Source organism: Ranitomeya variabilis, chromosome 4 (assembly GCF_051348905.1).
Source record: "Ranitomeya variabilis isolate aRanVar5 chromosome 4, aRanVar5.hap1, whole genome shotgun sequence".
Classification (NCBI taxonomy): domain Eukaryota; kingdom Metazoa; phylum Chordata; class Amphibia; order Anura; family Dendrobatidae; genus Ranitomeya; species Ranitomeya variabilis.
Window position 1 is genome coordinate 413732139 of NC_135235.1, and position 15493 is coordinate 413747631.

Below are 15493 nucleotides of genomic sequence, written 5' to 3' on the forward strand. Positions count from 1 at the left end.
AAATAATTCCAAGTGCTGAGAAATTACAAAAAAAAAAAAGTGCAATCCCACAGTTGTTTTTCTTTTTTTTTTCATGTTCACTAAATGCTAAAACTGACCTAGATTATAATTCTCTAGGTCATCACAAGTTCATAGACACTAAACACGCCTAGGTTCTTTTTTTATTTAAGTTTTGACAATTCCAAAGTGGTGAAAATTCCAAAGTTTGTTAAAAAAAAAAATTGAGCCATTTTCCAATACCCGTAGCATCTCCATTTTTCATGATCTTGGGTTAAGTGAGGGCTTAATTTTTGCGTGCCGAGCTGACGTTTTTATTGATACCATTTTGGTGCAGATATGATCTTTTGATTGCCCGTTATTGCATTTTAATGCAATGTTGCGGAGGCAAAAAAATTTAATTCTGGCATTTTGACTTTTTTCTCGTTGCGCCATTTAGCCTATCAGATTAATTCTTTTTTTGTATTGATAGATCGGGCGGTTCTGAACTCGGCGATACCAAATATGTGTATTTTTGAATTTTTTATTGTTTTATTTTGAGTGGAGCGAAAGGGAGGTGATTTGAACTTTCATAGTTATTTAATATTTAAAAAATTTTTTTTTTTTTTACTTTTTGCATGCTTCAAAAGGGTTAACAACCACGGGTGGATCACGATTCAACCCTTGGCTTTTAGGCACATGTCAGCTGTTCAAATACTATTACACCCGATGTCGGAAAGGGGTTAAGATACAATGAAAAAAAGAAGAAGATCCAGCTCAACGATGCAGTGAAAAATCCATAACTTTATTCCACTTCCAAAATAGCGTGTAAGGATAAAACATCAGCACATTTAAAAACCAAGATCAACGCGTTTCTGGTGGCTAAGCACCCTTAATCATGATACCTGGTACTAATTATAACACCGGTGTGTCGACCGGATATCAGTATATAAGCATGAGACCTGACATGTACCAGGTATCATGATTAAGGGTGCTTAGCCACCAGAAACGCGTTGATCTTGGTTTTTAAATGTGCTGATGTTTTATCCTTACACGCTATTTTGGAAGTGGAATAAAGTTATGGATTTTTCACTGCATCGTTGAGCTGGATCTTCTTCTTTTTTTCCTGTTCGTCTACGCCTTGACACAGCGGTTCCGTGCTCCGAGCCTTGGGAATGTCGATATGGTGAGCTGGACTTTGTTTTTTCTTACTTCGTTAAGATACAATGCCGTGTCTCCACAGATGGGAAGAAGAATAGTCAGGTAGTCAGGTCAGAACCAGGATGGCAGAGAAAATACAAATCAGAACACGCAATAGTCAGTAAACGAGCCAGGGTCACAACCGGAAATAAATACACCACCCTGGAGCGTAGCACAGATGACTGAACTAGAGAAGAAAAAGGCTTTATCTGGCAGCTTCCAGAAAAATGCTTTTAGATTTGGTAGGGTGTGGTGCTTTCCAATTGGCTGAAGCATGGAGCAGATTACTCCAGCTGGACAGCACACACACCCATACTGCCAGACTGTATGGTACTACAGGTCCCAGGCACCCTAATCTTAGTGGCTTGAGCTTTTGGTTTTGACGTCTCCTCCACTACCAGCCCTGCATGCAGAATCAATAAGGCGGCTCCTGGTGACAGATGCAGACGTCTCAGGAGCTGATCCCAGAGGAGATGGGACACACCATTTGCAGAAGCCCCAGTATAAGAAAATGGCAGAAAACCAGAGCACTAGAAATCACCATAAAGTGACTCCATTTTGGAGATTACAACCCTCAGTGAATTAATCTATAAGAGTAGTGACTATTTTAACTCCACAGACAATTTCCTGAAATTGGCATGCAGTGGAAGTTGGAGAGTGAAAATTGCATATTTGCCATTTTATAACCCAACACAGTGCCCAGATTGTGCTCAAAGAGACACACACACCGTAAATTAAATGGGTTCTTCACACTGTGGTAATGCCAAATGCATAGATGTTAAATGTAGTTTGGGCACACTATATGCCTCAGAAGCGAGGGGGAGATTTGACTTTGATAGAGTGAATTGTGCTGGATTGGTTAGTGGATGCCATGTTGCTTTTCAAGATTTTGAGCCACTAATAATGTGGAAACCCCTATTTTTCCATTGACAGATGATGGACATGAGTGGGGACTTGTTTTATTGCAAGATGAGTAGAAGTTTTTAGTGGTATTATTTTTGCCTACATAACATTGTTTGGTGGCTTTTTATTCCATATTTGGGAGGCAGAATGAACAAGCAGTTGAACACCATGCTCTACTGGATCATCTAATTAGGTTTGCTATTAAACTGTGAATAATTCAATATTTTTACATAAACTGTCTGTAGAAATGGCAAATTTAAGTAGAAATGTTAAAAAATATAAAATTCCAAGATATTTTATTAAAAATAATTGCTTTTATTCTTGGCAGATGACTGTACCAGGAGATCAGAGAGACAGCTGACATCTTCAATTTTTAAATCAGATGATCTTGAGATCCCACAGGATACAACTGAAGTGAATGCCATTACTCCAGATATACCATCATCCTTTCATAGCAAAGATTTATCATCTGATCCTTTGAAAGAGGTCCGGTCTTCTGATTCATTACTGACTACTAAGGAAAATCCAAGTCACAAAATAAGTATTAAAAAAGGAACTGCTCTTAAAGCAAAGAAGCCATTTTCACATTCAGAAGATGGAAATAGCTTTCCCCTCGAAAAGTCTTTTCTTAAACATCCAAAAATTCACATAGCAGAGAATAGATTTTTTTGTTCCAAGTGTGGAAAATGGTTTAACCATAAATCACATTTAGTTAGGCATGAGAGAATTCACACAGGGGAGAAGCCATTTTCATGTTCAGAATGTGGGAAAAGTTTTAACCAGAAATCAGATGCTGTTATGCACCAGAGAACCCATACAGGGGAGAAGCCTTTTTCATGTTCAGAATGTGGGAAATATTTTACCCAGAAATCAAATGTTGTTAAGCACCAGAGAACCCATACAGGGGAGAAGCCTTTTTCATGTTCAGAATGTGGGAAATGTTTTAGCCATAAATCAGATATTGTTGTACACCAGAGAACCCACACAGGGGTAAAGCCTTTTTCATGTTCAGAATGTGGGAAATGTTTTAACGATAAATCATGTTTTGTTAAGCACCAGAGAACCCACACAGGGGAGAAGCCTGTTTCATGTTCAGAATGTGGAAAATGTTTTAGCCGAAAAGAGCATCTTGATAGGCACCAGAGAATCCACACAGGGGAGAAGCCTTTTTCATGTTCAGAATGTGGGAAACATTTTAACCAGAAATCAAATGTTGTTAAGCACCAGAGAACCCACACAGGGGAGAAGCCTTTTTCATGTTCAGAATGTGGGAAATATTTTAACGATAAATCATGTTTTGTTAAGCACCAGAGAACCCACACAGGGGAGAAGCCTTTTTCATGTTCAGAATGTGGGAAATATTTTAGCCATAAACCAGATTTGGTTACGCATCAGAGAATTCACACAGGGGAGAAGCCTTTTCCATGTTCAGAATGTGGGAATTGTTTTACACGGAAATCAACTCTTAATAAGCATCAGAAAAGTCATACAGGAGAGAAGCCTTTTTCATGTTCAGAATGTGGGAATTGTTTTAGTCAAAAATCAGATTTGGTTAAGCACCAGAGAACCCACACAGGGGAGAAGCCATTTTCATGTTTAGAATGTTGGAAATGCTTTACACGGAAATCAACTCTTAATAAACATCAGAGAAGTCATACAGGAGAGAAACCTTTTTTATGTTGAGAAAGTGGAAAATATTTTAACCGGAAAGCGCATCTTGATAGCTACAAGAAAACCCACTCAGGGGAGAAGCCTTTTTTCCTGTTTAGAATGTGGAAAATTATTTGTGAAGAATTCATCTCTTCTTAGTCAGCAAAGAATTCACACAGGGGAGTAGCCTTTTTAATGTTCTTAATGTGGGAAATGTTTTACTTGGAAATCAACTCTTAATAAACATCAGAGATGTCACACATGGGAGAAGCCTTTTTTTATGTTCAGAATGTTGGAAATATTTTAACCAAAAATTATATTTTCTTAAAGGGATTGTCCATTACCCCGGCAATCCTTTGTCATTCCTCATGCTTGGCCTTGTTAAAATAAAAACACTCATACTCGCCTTCTGTGCCAGCGCCATTCCAACTGTGTCGGCACTCGCGTTCCCTATGCTCATGTGAGGTTGTTACATCACACAAGTCTTGCGCCCAATCACTCTATCTGCCTTCGGACGTATTGAACATCAACAGGAAGCCAGGGCAACAGCTGCTCTCTGACTTCCTTTTTTTTGTTTGATTTGTCGGAAGGTGGGGACAGTGATGCCAGCGCTGATTGGTTGCTCACATGATGTAACAACGACGTCACATGAACCCCAGGAACGCAAGTGCCGACATCGCTGTAACGACGCCAGCATGGGAGGTTTATTTAAGTGGTGTTATTTTAACAGAGGAATGAGAAGGGGTTGTCGAAGTAGTGGACAACCCCTTTAAACCCTTACCGACATGCGCCGTTATATAGTGACAGCGACATCAAGGAGCATAGCAGTGGGAATGAGCTCCATGTCTGCTCCCTTCAGCACAACGCAATGCAATTGTTTGGACCGATGGTCTCAATGGTCACCCTGGGCCGCAAGATGACTGCAGGGTTCTTCAGGGAAGGTGGCCTATGAGCCCCTGTGAATAGGAGCTGACACGCCTCCTCCCTGCCTGGCAGATGCTGCTCTGATGTCCTGCAGTGCAGAAGCATTGCAGAGTATCACATCAGCGATCTGTCAGTGTAAGGAAAATGTCCATAGTGGAACAATGTAAAAGTTATTAAAAATTGTAAAAATAGTTTAAAAAAAAAATATATAAAAATAAAGAAGAAAAAATATTAATCCAATAACTACATTTATGTAAAAAAAAAGTACAAGTATATAACGCCGACACAACATATAAAACTGTTATACTAGTTAACCCTTTCAATGAACACCGTCAAAAATACATTAAAAAAATGAGAAAAAAAACTATGCTTTATCATCATACTGCCGAACTAAAAGTGCATTAAAAGGCAATCAAAAAGACGAATGTAAATAAAAATGGTACAGCTGAAAACGTAATCTTGTCCCGTAATGAACAATCCGCTCAGAATAAACTGATGCAAAAATATTTTTCTATAAAATAGTTTTTATTGTGTAAAAGCACCAAAACATAAAAAAAAATATAAATGTGGTATCGCTGTAATCGTAATGACCCGAAGAATAAAACTGCCTTATCAATTTTACCACACTCAAATCAAAAAACAATTCCTCAATTTCTGTTTTTCCATTCTGCCTCCCAAAAATCGGAATAGAAAGCGATCAAAAATAGTCATGTGCCAGAAAATGGTACCGATAAAAATGTCAACTCGTCCCACAAAAAAGAAACTGTCACATGACTCTGTGGACCGAAATTTGGAAAAATTATAGCTATCTATATATGGCAAATCAAAAACTAGTTTTTGCAATAAAAAGGGTCTTTTAGTGTATAACAGCAACCAAACATAAAAACCTGGTATAAATCTGGTATCGCTGTAATCGCACTGACACAGAAGAATAGTCTTCTAATCATTTATACCGCACGAGGAACGGCGTAAAAAATAAAAACAATTCTTTATTTGTTGTTGACTTGTTCATTCTGCCTCACAAAACAGGCTCGGCACTCATATATCCTGCGACCTACAAAGAGCACTTACACAGGGTTTCCATGTAAATCTCTGAAAAACATGTTTCAGACTTAACCCCCGGCGGAAGATTCCCTATAATGAAGCAGATGGAGGCACTGTGGACGCCATAGGACCAGTGATATGGCTGTGTCCCTCTTTTTAGGCGGGCATAAAAGCGCTGTCTACCACAGTTTTGTGCACTTCTGAAAAGAAGGACACTGCTAAACAGAGGTCAGACAGAGTCCAGAGTTACTCTGTTGCCTCATTATAGTGAATTGATCCCTCGGGGGTTTCATCTGTCACTCGGAGACTTAGATGGAATCCCTATAGTAAGTGCTCAGCGTAAAGCGCCAGATAAATGTGTTCCTAAATGTTATGTAAAATGTTCCCAATAAAAGCTTCACCTCAATCCACAAAAGAAAACAAGTTCCCACTCAGGTCCATCACCTGTTAACAGAAATATAGGGGACTTCCACGATATTGGTAGCACAAAGGCTCTGGAAAAGCGCTATAGCACGTCACCCCCCCAGAAGAAATCCATTGAATTCTGCACTACCAAATCTAAATGCCCCCTCCCTTCAGAGCCCCACAGTGTGCTTAAACCACAATTAACATCCACATGTTTGGCATTTCTGTATCAATGAGAGCCCTCCTAATTTACGGATGTGTGTTTCTAGAATCACAAGCTGGGCACAACGTACTGGTGACTGCAACATACTAGGCACTACAATGTATGGGCACTACAATAGCAGATTAGCAATTTTCACTCAGCAACATCCACTGCTGCTTGTTTCTGGAAAAAATCGTCACAGTACAGCGCCCCAGAGTCCTGGTCGTTGCAGTACTGATGCTCCGCCGCTAAGGGGAGTGATGGTGCGTCTGATGGCACTTAAGCAGTTCACCTGACCAGGTATCACAGACACCAATACACTTCACAGTCTGGCCTCCAGGGGGAGCAAAGGGTACTATGTATTAGGCCACTCCTCACAATCTGGTAAAACTGGGGGTTGGATAGGAAGTTAGTTAGAAGCTAACTGGGTTGGAACCAGGCAACATCCTGTGGCAGGGGGTGTTGCAGGGGAAAGATTCAGGGGGGTCCCTGTCAGGGGTGGGATCCTGACAGAGGCCTAGCGAACAAGACAGAGCGTTAAGGAACCGCACCTGCACTACATTGCGGCGGTATCTCAAGAAAGGACAAGAAGCGAGGTTTATTGTGAAGAGCGAGAAACGAGATCACAGCAAAAAGGAGATAACACCAGTAGGAGTCATGCCGTAAGATCGAGGCAACATCCTACTGAGGCGCGTAGCCGGTGGCCGGAACGCCGAGGAAGTATTGGGCTCCAAGCATTACTTCAAACCAACGGCAGGACAGTTAATTATAGGTTGGCTGTCTCACCTAAATCACCTAAGCAGACATAGGGGGCAACTGTGGGAGAGGGGCGTCACTAGGGTCCCGGAAGAACTCCAGGCCTACCCTTCATACGGGTGCGTCCTAGCCATATCATCTGGGGGACGGAGAAGAACATCAGAACAGATATAAGTTGTGAGAAAGAACATCAGAAACAGACACAACAGTTGTGAGGACTATCCCGTGGTGCTCAGCAGGGAAGTACTACAACACACAGGCGCTAGAAGGTAGGCACAGATTTCCACCTGTAAAGGGAACTCTGGAGGTGCCTTCGGACCGGCCAGTCTCAGCCAGCCCTGTTAACAGTACTCTGGATTGAGGATCCTGAAGCCTTCAGTAAAGAGGTAAAGAGACTGCAACCCTGTGTCCTCGTTATTCACGGCGACCTACACCACGTACCATCATCTCACCTTTCATTGGACGCCCCCTAGCAGGGTCACGGACCGGGTCTAGCCACCGTGACAACCCCAGAACTGAGACAGAGAGGCCCGGTACTGAGTACCCCGCGGCCCTGCGTCTGGGGGCGCTCCAAACTTGGCGTCACGAACAGGATCTACTTAAGCCTGAAGAATCAGGTCATGTGTGCCTTGGAACTGTGTCTGAATTGTGCTTGAACTGTGATTTATTGCAAAGACTGTGTATTGTCACTTGCCGCCAAAATGCCCGCCAAAACTGCCGCCATTGCAGCCCTACGAGGAGCGCAGGAGAAGAAGAGGGGCGTGGAGTGGGCATACATGAGCTGGAGAGCGCGAAAGACGATGGCCGCCCAGTCTAAATATTTCTGTATCCTGAGGACGTGTCCGTCAGCAGTTGAGACCTGCCTCCTGATCTTCTATGGCGGGCGGAGACCAAAGAAACAAAACTATGACTCAGATGAGGTGGGACTGGAGACCAGAGAAGGCCTAAGGAAGAGGATAGCCCCGCACCGACCCCCATCACCGGAGCATTACCCCAACATGCCCCTGTTGGAGGATTTGGATCCATGGGAGCCGTCGATGGGGCATCCTGTACCTGAACGGTCCCCAGTCTGTACGCCTCCCTCAGGAGAGTGGAGTGGCGCCAGAGGAGTTACCTCGAACGAAGGTACTCAGTGCCGCGACCCCCAGGGAGGTCGCCTCACCTCCGCACCAGACCCGGCCGCCGCTGCGGCCACTGGTGCCCTAGTGTCCCCACCGCCTGGCCCCAAAGCACCGGGGGGCATGACCTCGGGCCCTTCCCTTGGGGAGAATATAGGAACCATCTGATCGTGGTGTTCCAGCGGGAAGTAGAGCAGGAGGCGTGAGGTGAGCTGCTGGAGGGCTCCCTGCCGAAATGGGGCGTTGTGATTGTCTATCAGCCCCAGGAGGGGAAAGGCTTCGTCCAGGAAATTGGAGCGGCCCTGAGAGTCCGCATCACTCGGGACGAGGTGGAGCCCTGCCTGTGCGGAGATGGTGCAAAGTCCCTCCTGAAACCTGGAGACGTGGTGACGTATCGCTGGCGCCTGAAGGGGAGCAGCTGGTGGGCCCGGGACATGCAGCTCTGTACAGCCGTCCTGGCGGTATCCAGAACCGAAGTGGAGGAGCTTGCCGCTGAAGCAGCTGCCGCAGCCACTGCCGCCGCCAGCATCATCCACCGGCCCACGCAGACACTCATCGCGGTGCACGACCTGGTCGTGCAGAAGACCCAGACCTATGGGGTACACCTGGCAGCGGGAGTAGACTTGGAGTCGAGCCTACCTGGGCCGCAGAGGGCCACCTGTCAGGTAAAACCTCGGTGGAGGCCGCCAGAACCAGAGAAAGCTACTAATGCTCTGCAATTGTATATAGTTGACTGTTTATTTCCTTGCTTTTTGCTGCTAGTACCCGACCAGGGTTGTTCTTAAAGGGATCCCTTCGTTTACCCGGGATCCCTATTGCCTTTTATTTTTGTTTTTATTTCCCTTTTTACTTTTTGGTTCACCCCTGTTGCAAAGACTACCGAATCATGGACGGTGAATGGTTCACAAACTGTAATGTAAATAGTTCGCACCCTATTAAGGGTGCCCCCTACTGGTTTTACAAGAAAAATAACTTTTTTCAAAGAAGCTGTTCCTGGAAACAGTACAGGAGTTTCTGCTGTGGACAGACTTGCAACTTGAGCAGTTGCACCACTCAAAGAGACTTGGTTCCCTCTTAAAGGGGAGGTGCACCAGTTGCACTTAATGTATAATGTTGCCTTAAAAAGAGAGTGAGTAGTAATAATGTTTTACATAGGAGTATTATGTAGTTAGCTAGACAGTTATAGAAAATGTTTGATAATGTTGTTAAAGATTGAGGACAGGAAGTAAACCCGTAGGGGTTAGTGGGTGAGTCCTCCTAGGAGCCATAGAGAGATGGCTCAGTGATTCTGTACTAAAAGAAGAGGCAGTAGGCCTGGGCAGATAGACAGGCGGTCCTGCATAAGACAAATCAGAGAGTAAGAAGAAAATGTTGCACTTAGAGGAGAAAAATAAAGAAAAAGTTAATTTATACTTAGAGTTTTATAATAAGCCTTTAGTGGATCCAGCTTATACATCCTTAAAGGCAAAGTTAAATTATTGTTCAGAATTTGCACTTAGTAGAATACCCGGCTGGGTAATAGAAGTTATTTATAGTATGTTATTTAAAATATTTAACCATGTTTTGTTTGTAACGTTCAAGAGTCCTCACCTCCCATAAAGGGAAGCACTGTTATTATTACTTATTACTTGTTTATTGCATTTCAAATTTTGTATGTCTTTTGCTGACATGTATTGTTGTTTTCTTCCCAGTCCGGGAGTACTGGATTTAACCGGGGGGGAGTGCAGCGCCCCAGAGTCCTGGTCGTTGCAGTACTGACGCTCCGCCGCTAAGGGGAGTGATGGTACGTCTGATGGCACTTAAGGAGTTCACCTGACCAGGTATCACAGACACCAATACACTTCACAGTCTGGCCTCCAGGGGAGCAAAGGGTACTATGTATTAGGCCACTCCTCACAATCTGGTAAAACTGGGGGTTGGATAGGAAGTTAGTTAGAAGCTAACTGGGTTGGAACCAGGCAACATCCTGTGGCAGGGGGTGTTGCAGGGGAAAGATTCAGGGGGGTCCCTGTCAGGGGTGGGATCCTGACAGAGGCCTAGTGAACAAGACAGAGCGTTAAGGAACCGCGCCTGCACTACATTGCGGCGGTATCTCAAGAAAGGACAAGAAGCGAGGTTTATTGTGAAGAGTGAGAAACGAGATCACAGCAAAAAGGAGATAACACCAGTAGGAGTCGTGCCGTAAGATCGAGGCAACATCCTACTGAGGCGCGTAGCCGGTGGCCGGAACGCCGAGGAAGTATTGGGCTCCAAGCATTACTTCAAACCAATGGCAGGACAGTTAATTATAGGTTGGCTGTCTCACCTAAATCACCTAAGCAGACATAGGGGGCAACTGTGGGAGAGGGGCGTCACTAGGGTCCCGGAAGAACTCCAGGCCTACCCGTCATACAGGTGCGTCCTAGCCATATCATCTGGGGGATGGAGAAGAACATCAGAACAGATATAAGTTGTGAGAAAGAACATCAGAAACAGACACAACAGTTGTGAGGACTATCCCGTGGTGCTCAGCAGGGAAGTACTACAACACACAGGCGCTAGAAGGTAGGCACAGATTTCCACCTGTAAAGGGAACTCTGGAGGTGCCTTCGGACCGGCCGGTCTCAGCCAGCCCTGTTAACAGTACTCTGGATTGAGGATCCTGAAGCCTTCAGTAAAGAGGTAAAGAGACTGCAACCCTGTGTCCTCGTTATTCACGGCGACCTACACCACGTACCATCATCTCACCTTTCATTGGACGCCCCTTAGCAGGGTCACGGACCGGGTCTAGCCACCGTGACAACCCCAGAACTGAGACAGAGAGGCTCGGTACTGAGTACCCCGCGGCCCTGCATCTGGGGGCGCTCCAACTACACCTGTACATAAATTCCCAAAGGAGTATAATTTCCAAAATGGGTTCACTTGAGGGGGGATTCTGCTTTTCTAGAACTTAGGGTCTCTGTATGAGAAGTCTGAAACTATTCTAAGAAAATCTGCACTCAAGGAGGCATATAGTGCTCCATCCCTCCAGAGTGTCGCCATGTGGCTAAGCAATACTGTACAGCCACATATGGGGCATTTCTACCGTCAGCAGAAAATGGTGCCATTTTTACCCATGTCACAATATGAAAATTTGGAGCTAACACATAATCTGGTAGTAAAAATGTAAATTATTTTTTTTTCACTGCCCAGTGGTATAAAATTAGGTGACACACATGTGGCATCAATATAATCACTGCACCCCTAGATGATTCCATTGAGAAATTTAGTTTTTAAAATGTGGTCACTTATGGGGGGGTTTCGTCTGTTCTGGACACCTCAGTGGCTCTGCCAATGTGACATGGCACTCTCAAACCAGTGCAGCAAAATCTGCATTGTAATATGGCGGTCCTTCTCTTCTGAGCTTTGCACTGTGCCTCAAAAGTAGTTTCCAACCACATAAGGGGTATTGGTGAACTCAGGAAAAATTGCACAATAAATGTTGGGGTCCATTTGCACATGAGCGATTGAATCTAGAAAAAAATAAAGACCATCTAGTCTGTTTTGGGGTTAAACATGTAGCCGATTCAATATAGGCAAATTTTTCTTATGATCTGACACCACCATGACTTGATGAACTGACTCCTCCAAAAATATCTCCATTCTTCAAAAGCTAACTTAACCACGAGCAGCTCGCAATTCCCAACATCATATTTTCGGTCACGGGCGAACATTTCCTAGAGAAAAATGCACATGGTGCAAGTTGGTCAAAGTTTTGGAACCTTGTGATAATACAGCCCCTACCTCGACCTCTGCAACATCCACCTCCACAATGAACAGTTTCTGGGCATCAGGTTGGGTTAAAAACGGAGTAGACATAAAATACTCCTCTAATTTATTGACTTCTCCAATAGCATCCAGCAACCAAAACCTAAGATTCGCCCCTTACGCGTGAGATCAGTGAGAGGTTTTACAATCTGTGAAAAACCCCTAATAAGTTTTCTGTAGAAATTGGCAAATCCTAAAAAACATTGTAATGCTTTAAGATCATGAGGTTGAAGCCTGCACCTACCCAGGATCCATTTTTATCCTTTCAGCTGACACAAGAAACCCAGGAACAATATTTCTTCGACAGTAAAGGAACATTTCTCAAATTTAGCAAATAACGAATTCTTTCTAAGCTTTCATAAAACAAAATGGACATGTTCATGGTGCGAATCCAGATCGGGCAAAAAAATTAGAATGCCATCAAGGTATACCACAATAAACCTTCCAAAACAATCAGAAAATATATCGTTCATAAAATTTTGAAATACCGCTTGTTAGGGCTGGCGGAATGCACCGTTAATTGAGAGATATTATTTGGTGCGTTCGCAGCCCGGGGTCCACTGTGCAGGAGAGGACCTGCTGCTGGCAAATGGCGGCCCTTTATGGCGGTAGAAGCGAACTCTGTTACTTCACAGAGACGCTGTGCCAGGTCTCACTCTGACCCTCGGTGGCTTTTGAGCCCGCGCCTGAGGACACCCCGAGTCAGCAGCTGAGACCTTGGCAACTAAGAAACGCGGAACCTTGTTGACTTCACAGGAGTATCCAGCAACTGCCGAGCTGATGGCAGTGTGTGGCAACACAAACATACAATCTCCTCAACGGAGGAGCCGGTATTCTAGGGGCTTATTTCAGCCGGGGCCCTAAATCCACGCACACAATCTCCTCGCCGGAGGTGCCGGCATTCTAGGGGCTTATTTCAGCCGAATCCCTGAACACACATAAATGTGACCACACTGGCACATGCACATAACTGATTCAATACTAGCACATGGCCATGCAGTCATGAGAGCCTTAAATAGCTGCAGCAAGTACAGGACCTTCCTAAAAGGACCAATGAGAGGCTGCTACAGAGCCTGAGCACCTTCAGGACCTTCCTGGAGGACCAATGGATTTAGCTGCAGTATCTGAACATGTGACCCTCGATCTCCACTAAGAGATCTTACTCTGGGCATGCTCAGAACAAGAAAAGCAGGACTTAGTCCCAGAAGCGTCTGCTCGCCGCTGCCCAGCACTGGCTTCAATGGCAGAAGCTGGAAAAGCAGCAGTAACTAGTGTTGTGCGATACCGTCCGATACTTGAAAGTATCGGTATCGGAAAGTATCGGCTGATACCGGCAAAGTATCGGATCTAATCCGATACCGATACCCGATACCAATACAAGTCAATGGGACACCAAGTATCGGACGGTATCCTGTATGGTTCCCAGGGTCTGAAGGAGAGGAAACTCTCCTTCAGGCCCTGGGATCCATATCAATGTGTAAAAGAAAGAATTAAAATAAAAAATAGGGATATACTCACCCTCTGACGCGCCCTGGACTTTACCGCCGTAACCGGGAGCCGTTGTACCTAAGAATGCGCGCTTGAAGGGCCTTAGATGACGTCACGGCTCTCTGATTGGTCCGTAGCGGTCGCGTGACCGCTACGTGACCAATCACAAAGCCGTGACGTCACCTAAGGTCTTTCAAGCGCTTGAAATACCTTAGAAGACGTCCGCAGCTTCTGATTGGAATGCGCTTGAAAGACCTTAGGTGACGTCACTGCTTTGTGATTGGTCGCGTAGCGGTCACGCGACCGCTACGGACCAATCAGAGCGCCGTGACGTCATCTAAGGCCCTTCAAGCGTGCATTTTTAGGTACAACGGCTCCCGGTTACGGCGGTAAAGTCCAGGCTGCGTCGGAGAGGTGAGTATATCCCTGTTTTTTATTTTAATTCTTTCTTTTACACATTGATATTAATCCCGATACCGATTCCTGATACCACAAAAGTATCGGATCTCGGTATCGGAATTCCGATACCCGCAAGTATCGGCCGATACCCGATACTTGCGGTATCGGAATGCTCAACACTAGCAGTAACCCTTTGTACAGAGTCAGACTGAGCGAGATGCTGGGACTGATGTCTGCTGAGCAGGCATCACTGCGGCAGGAGAAGAATGGGAGACCGCAGCGGAGATGGCCCGAGATTTCCCCTGTGCAGAGGGGGAAACTCGACCCCTAACACAATCTCCCCTGAAATGGGGGCACTAATACTTTCTCTACTCTTCTGGTCAGGACTCATAGTAGCTCCAATATTCCACCATGTGCAGAGGTGGGAACTCGACCCCCAACATGGCCTCCCCTCCTTGGGCCTAGCTACGCTCGAAGGCAGCAATGAGCTGCAGAGCCTGAATGTGCTCAGCAGGCTCCCAGGACCTGTCCTCAGGACCATAACCCTTCCAGTCCACCAAATAACATTTTTTGCCACGTACCACCTTGCACCCCAAAATAGCGTTCACCTCGTAATCATCCGTAGACGAACCCGATGTCCCGGGAGATGACTCAGAAAACCGGAACATGTATACGGGCTTAAGGAGGGACACATGAAAGGTGTCAGTGATACCTAGGCGTGGAGGTAGGGCCAGACGGTAGACCACAGGGTTAACCTGTTCGAGGACCTTGAAGGGACCCAAGTAGCGAGGTGCAAACTTAGTGGACTCAACACGCAGCCTGATGTTACGGGCGGAGAGCCACACTGAGTCACCAGGAGCAAAGGTCGGAGCAGGGCGCCGATGTGCATCGGCAGAGGACCTCATTCTCTCCTTGGAGGCCCGGATGGCATCCTGAGTGCGGTCCCAAATGTCCCGTGCCTCCACTGCCCATTCTGCCACCCTGGAGTCAGCAGAAGACACGGGCATAGGCACAGGAACCCGCGGATGCTGGCCGTAATTAAGGAGGAAAGGAGTTTGACCGGTGGAGTCGGCTACAGCATTGTTAAGCGCAAACTCCACCCACGGTAGCAAGGATGCCCAGTCATCCTGCCTGGCAGAGACAAAATGTCGCAGATATGTGACCAGGGTCTGGTTGGCCCTCTCTATCAACCAATTTGTCTCGGGTTGATATGCTGAGGAGAGATTCAACTCAGTGCTGAGTAGTCGACAAAGCTCTCTCCAGAATCGAGACGCAAACTGGGGACCCCGGTCACAGACAATTTTGTCCGGCATACCGTGTAGGCGAAATATGTGTTTGATAAACAACACCACCAGAGCCCGTGCAGAAGGTAGCCGTGGAAGAGGCACCAAGTGCACCATTTTGGAAAAATGGTTGGTGATCACCCAAATAAGGAGGAAAGGAGTTTGACCGGTGGAGTCGGCTACAGCATTGTTAAGCGCAAACTCCACCCACGGTAGCAAGGATGCCCAGTCATCCTGCCTGGCAGAGACAAAATGTCGCAGATATGTGACCAGGGTCTGGTTGGCCCTCTCTATCAACCAATTTGTCTCGGGTTGATATGCTGAGGAGAGATTCAACTCAGTGCTGAGTAGTCGACAAA

At 45.6% G+C, this 15493-nt stretch overlaps 1 protein-coding gene across 1 annotated transcript in view; it reads left to right on the top strand.

Annotated features, from left to right (window-relative positions):
- LOC143765024 (uncharacterized) overlaps positions 1-3988 on the top strand; it is a 29540-nt gene extending 25552 nt beyond the window's left edge. The window contains exon 7 of the mRNA XM_077251251.1: positions 2408-3988. Coding sequence (XP_077107366.1) covers positions 2408-3762 — 1355 coding nt within the window. The 3' untranslated portion in view covers positions 3763-3988. The remainder of the gene's footprint in view (positions 1-2407) is intronic.
- The last annotated feature ends 11505 nt before the right edge of the window (positions 3989-15493 follow it).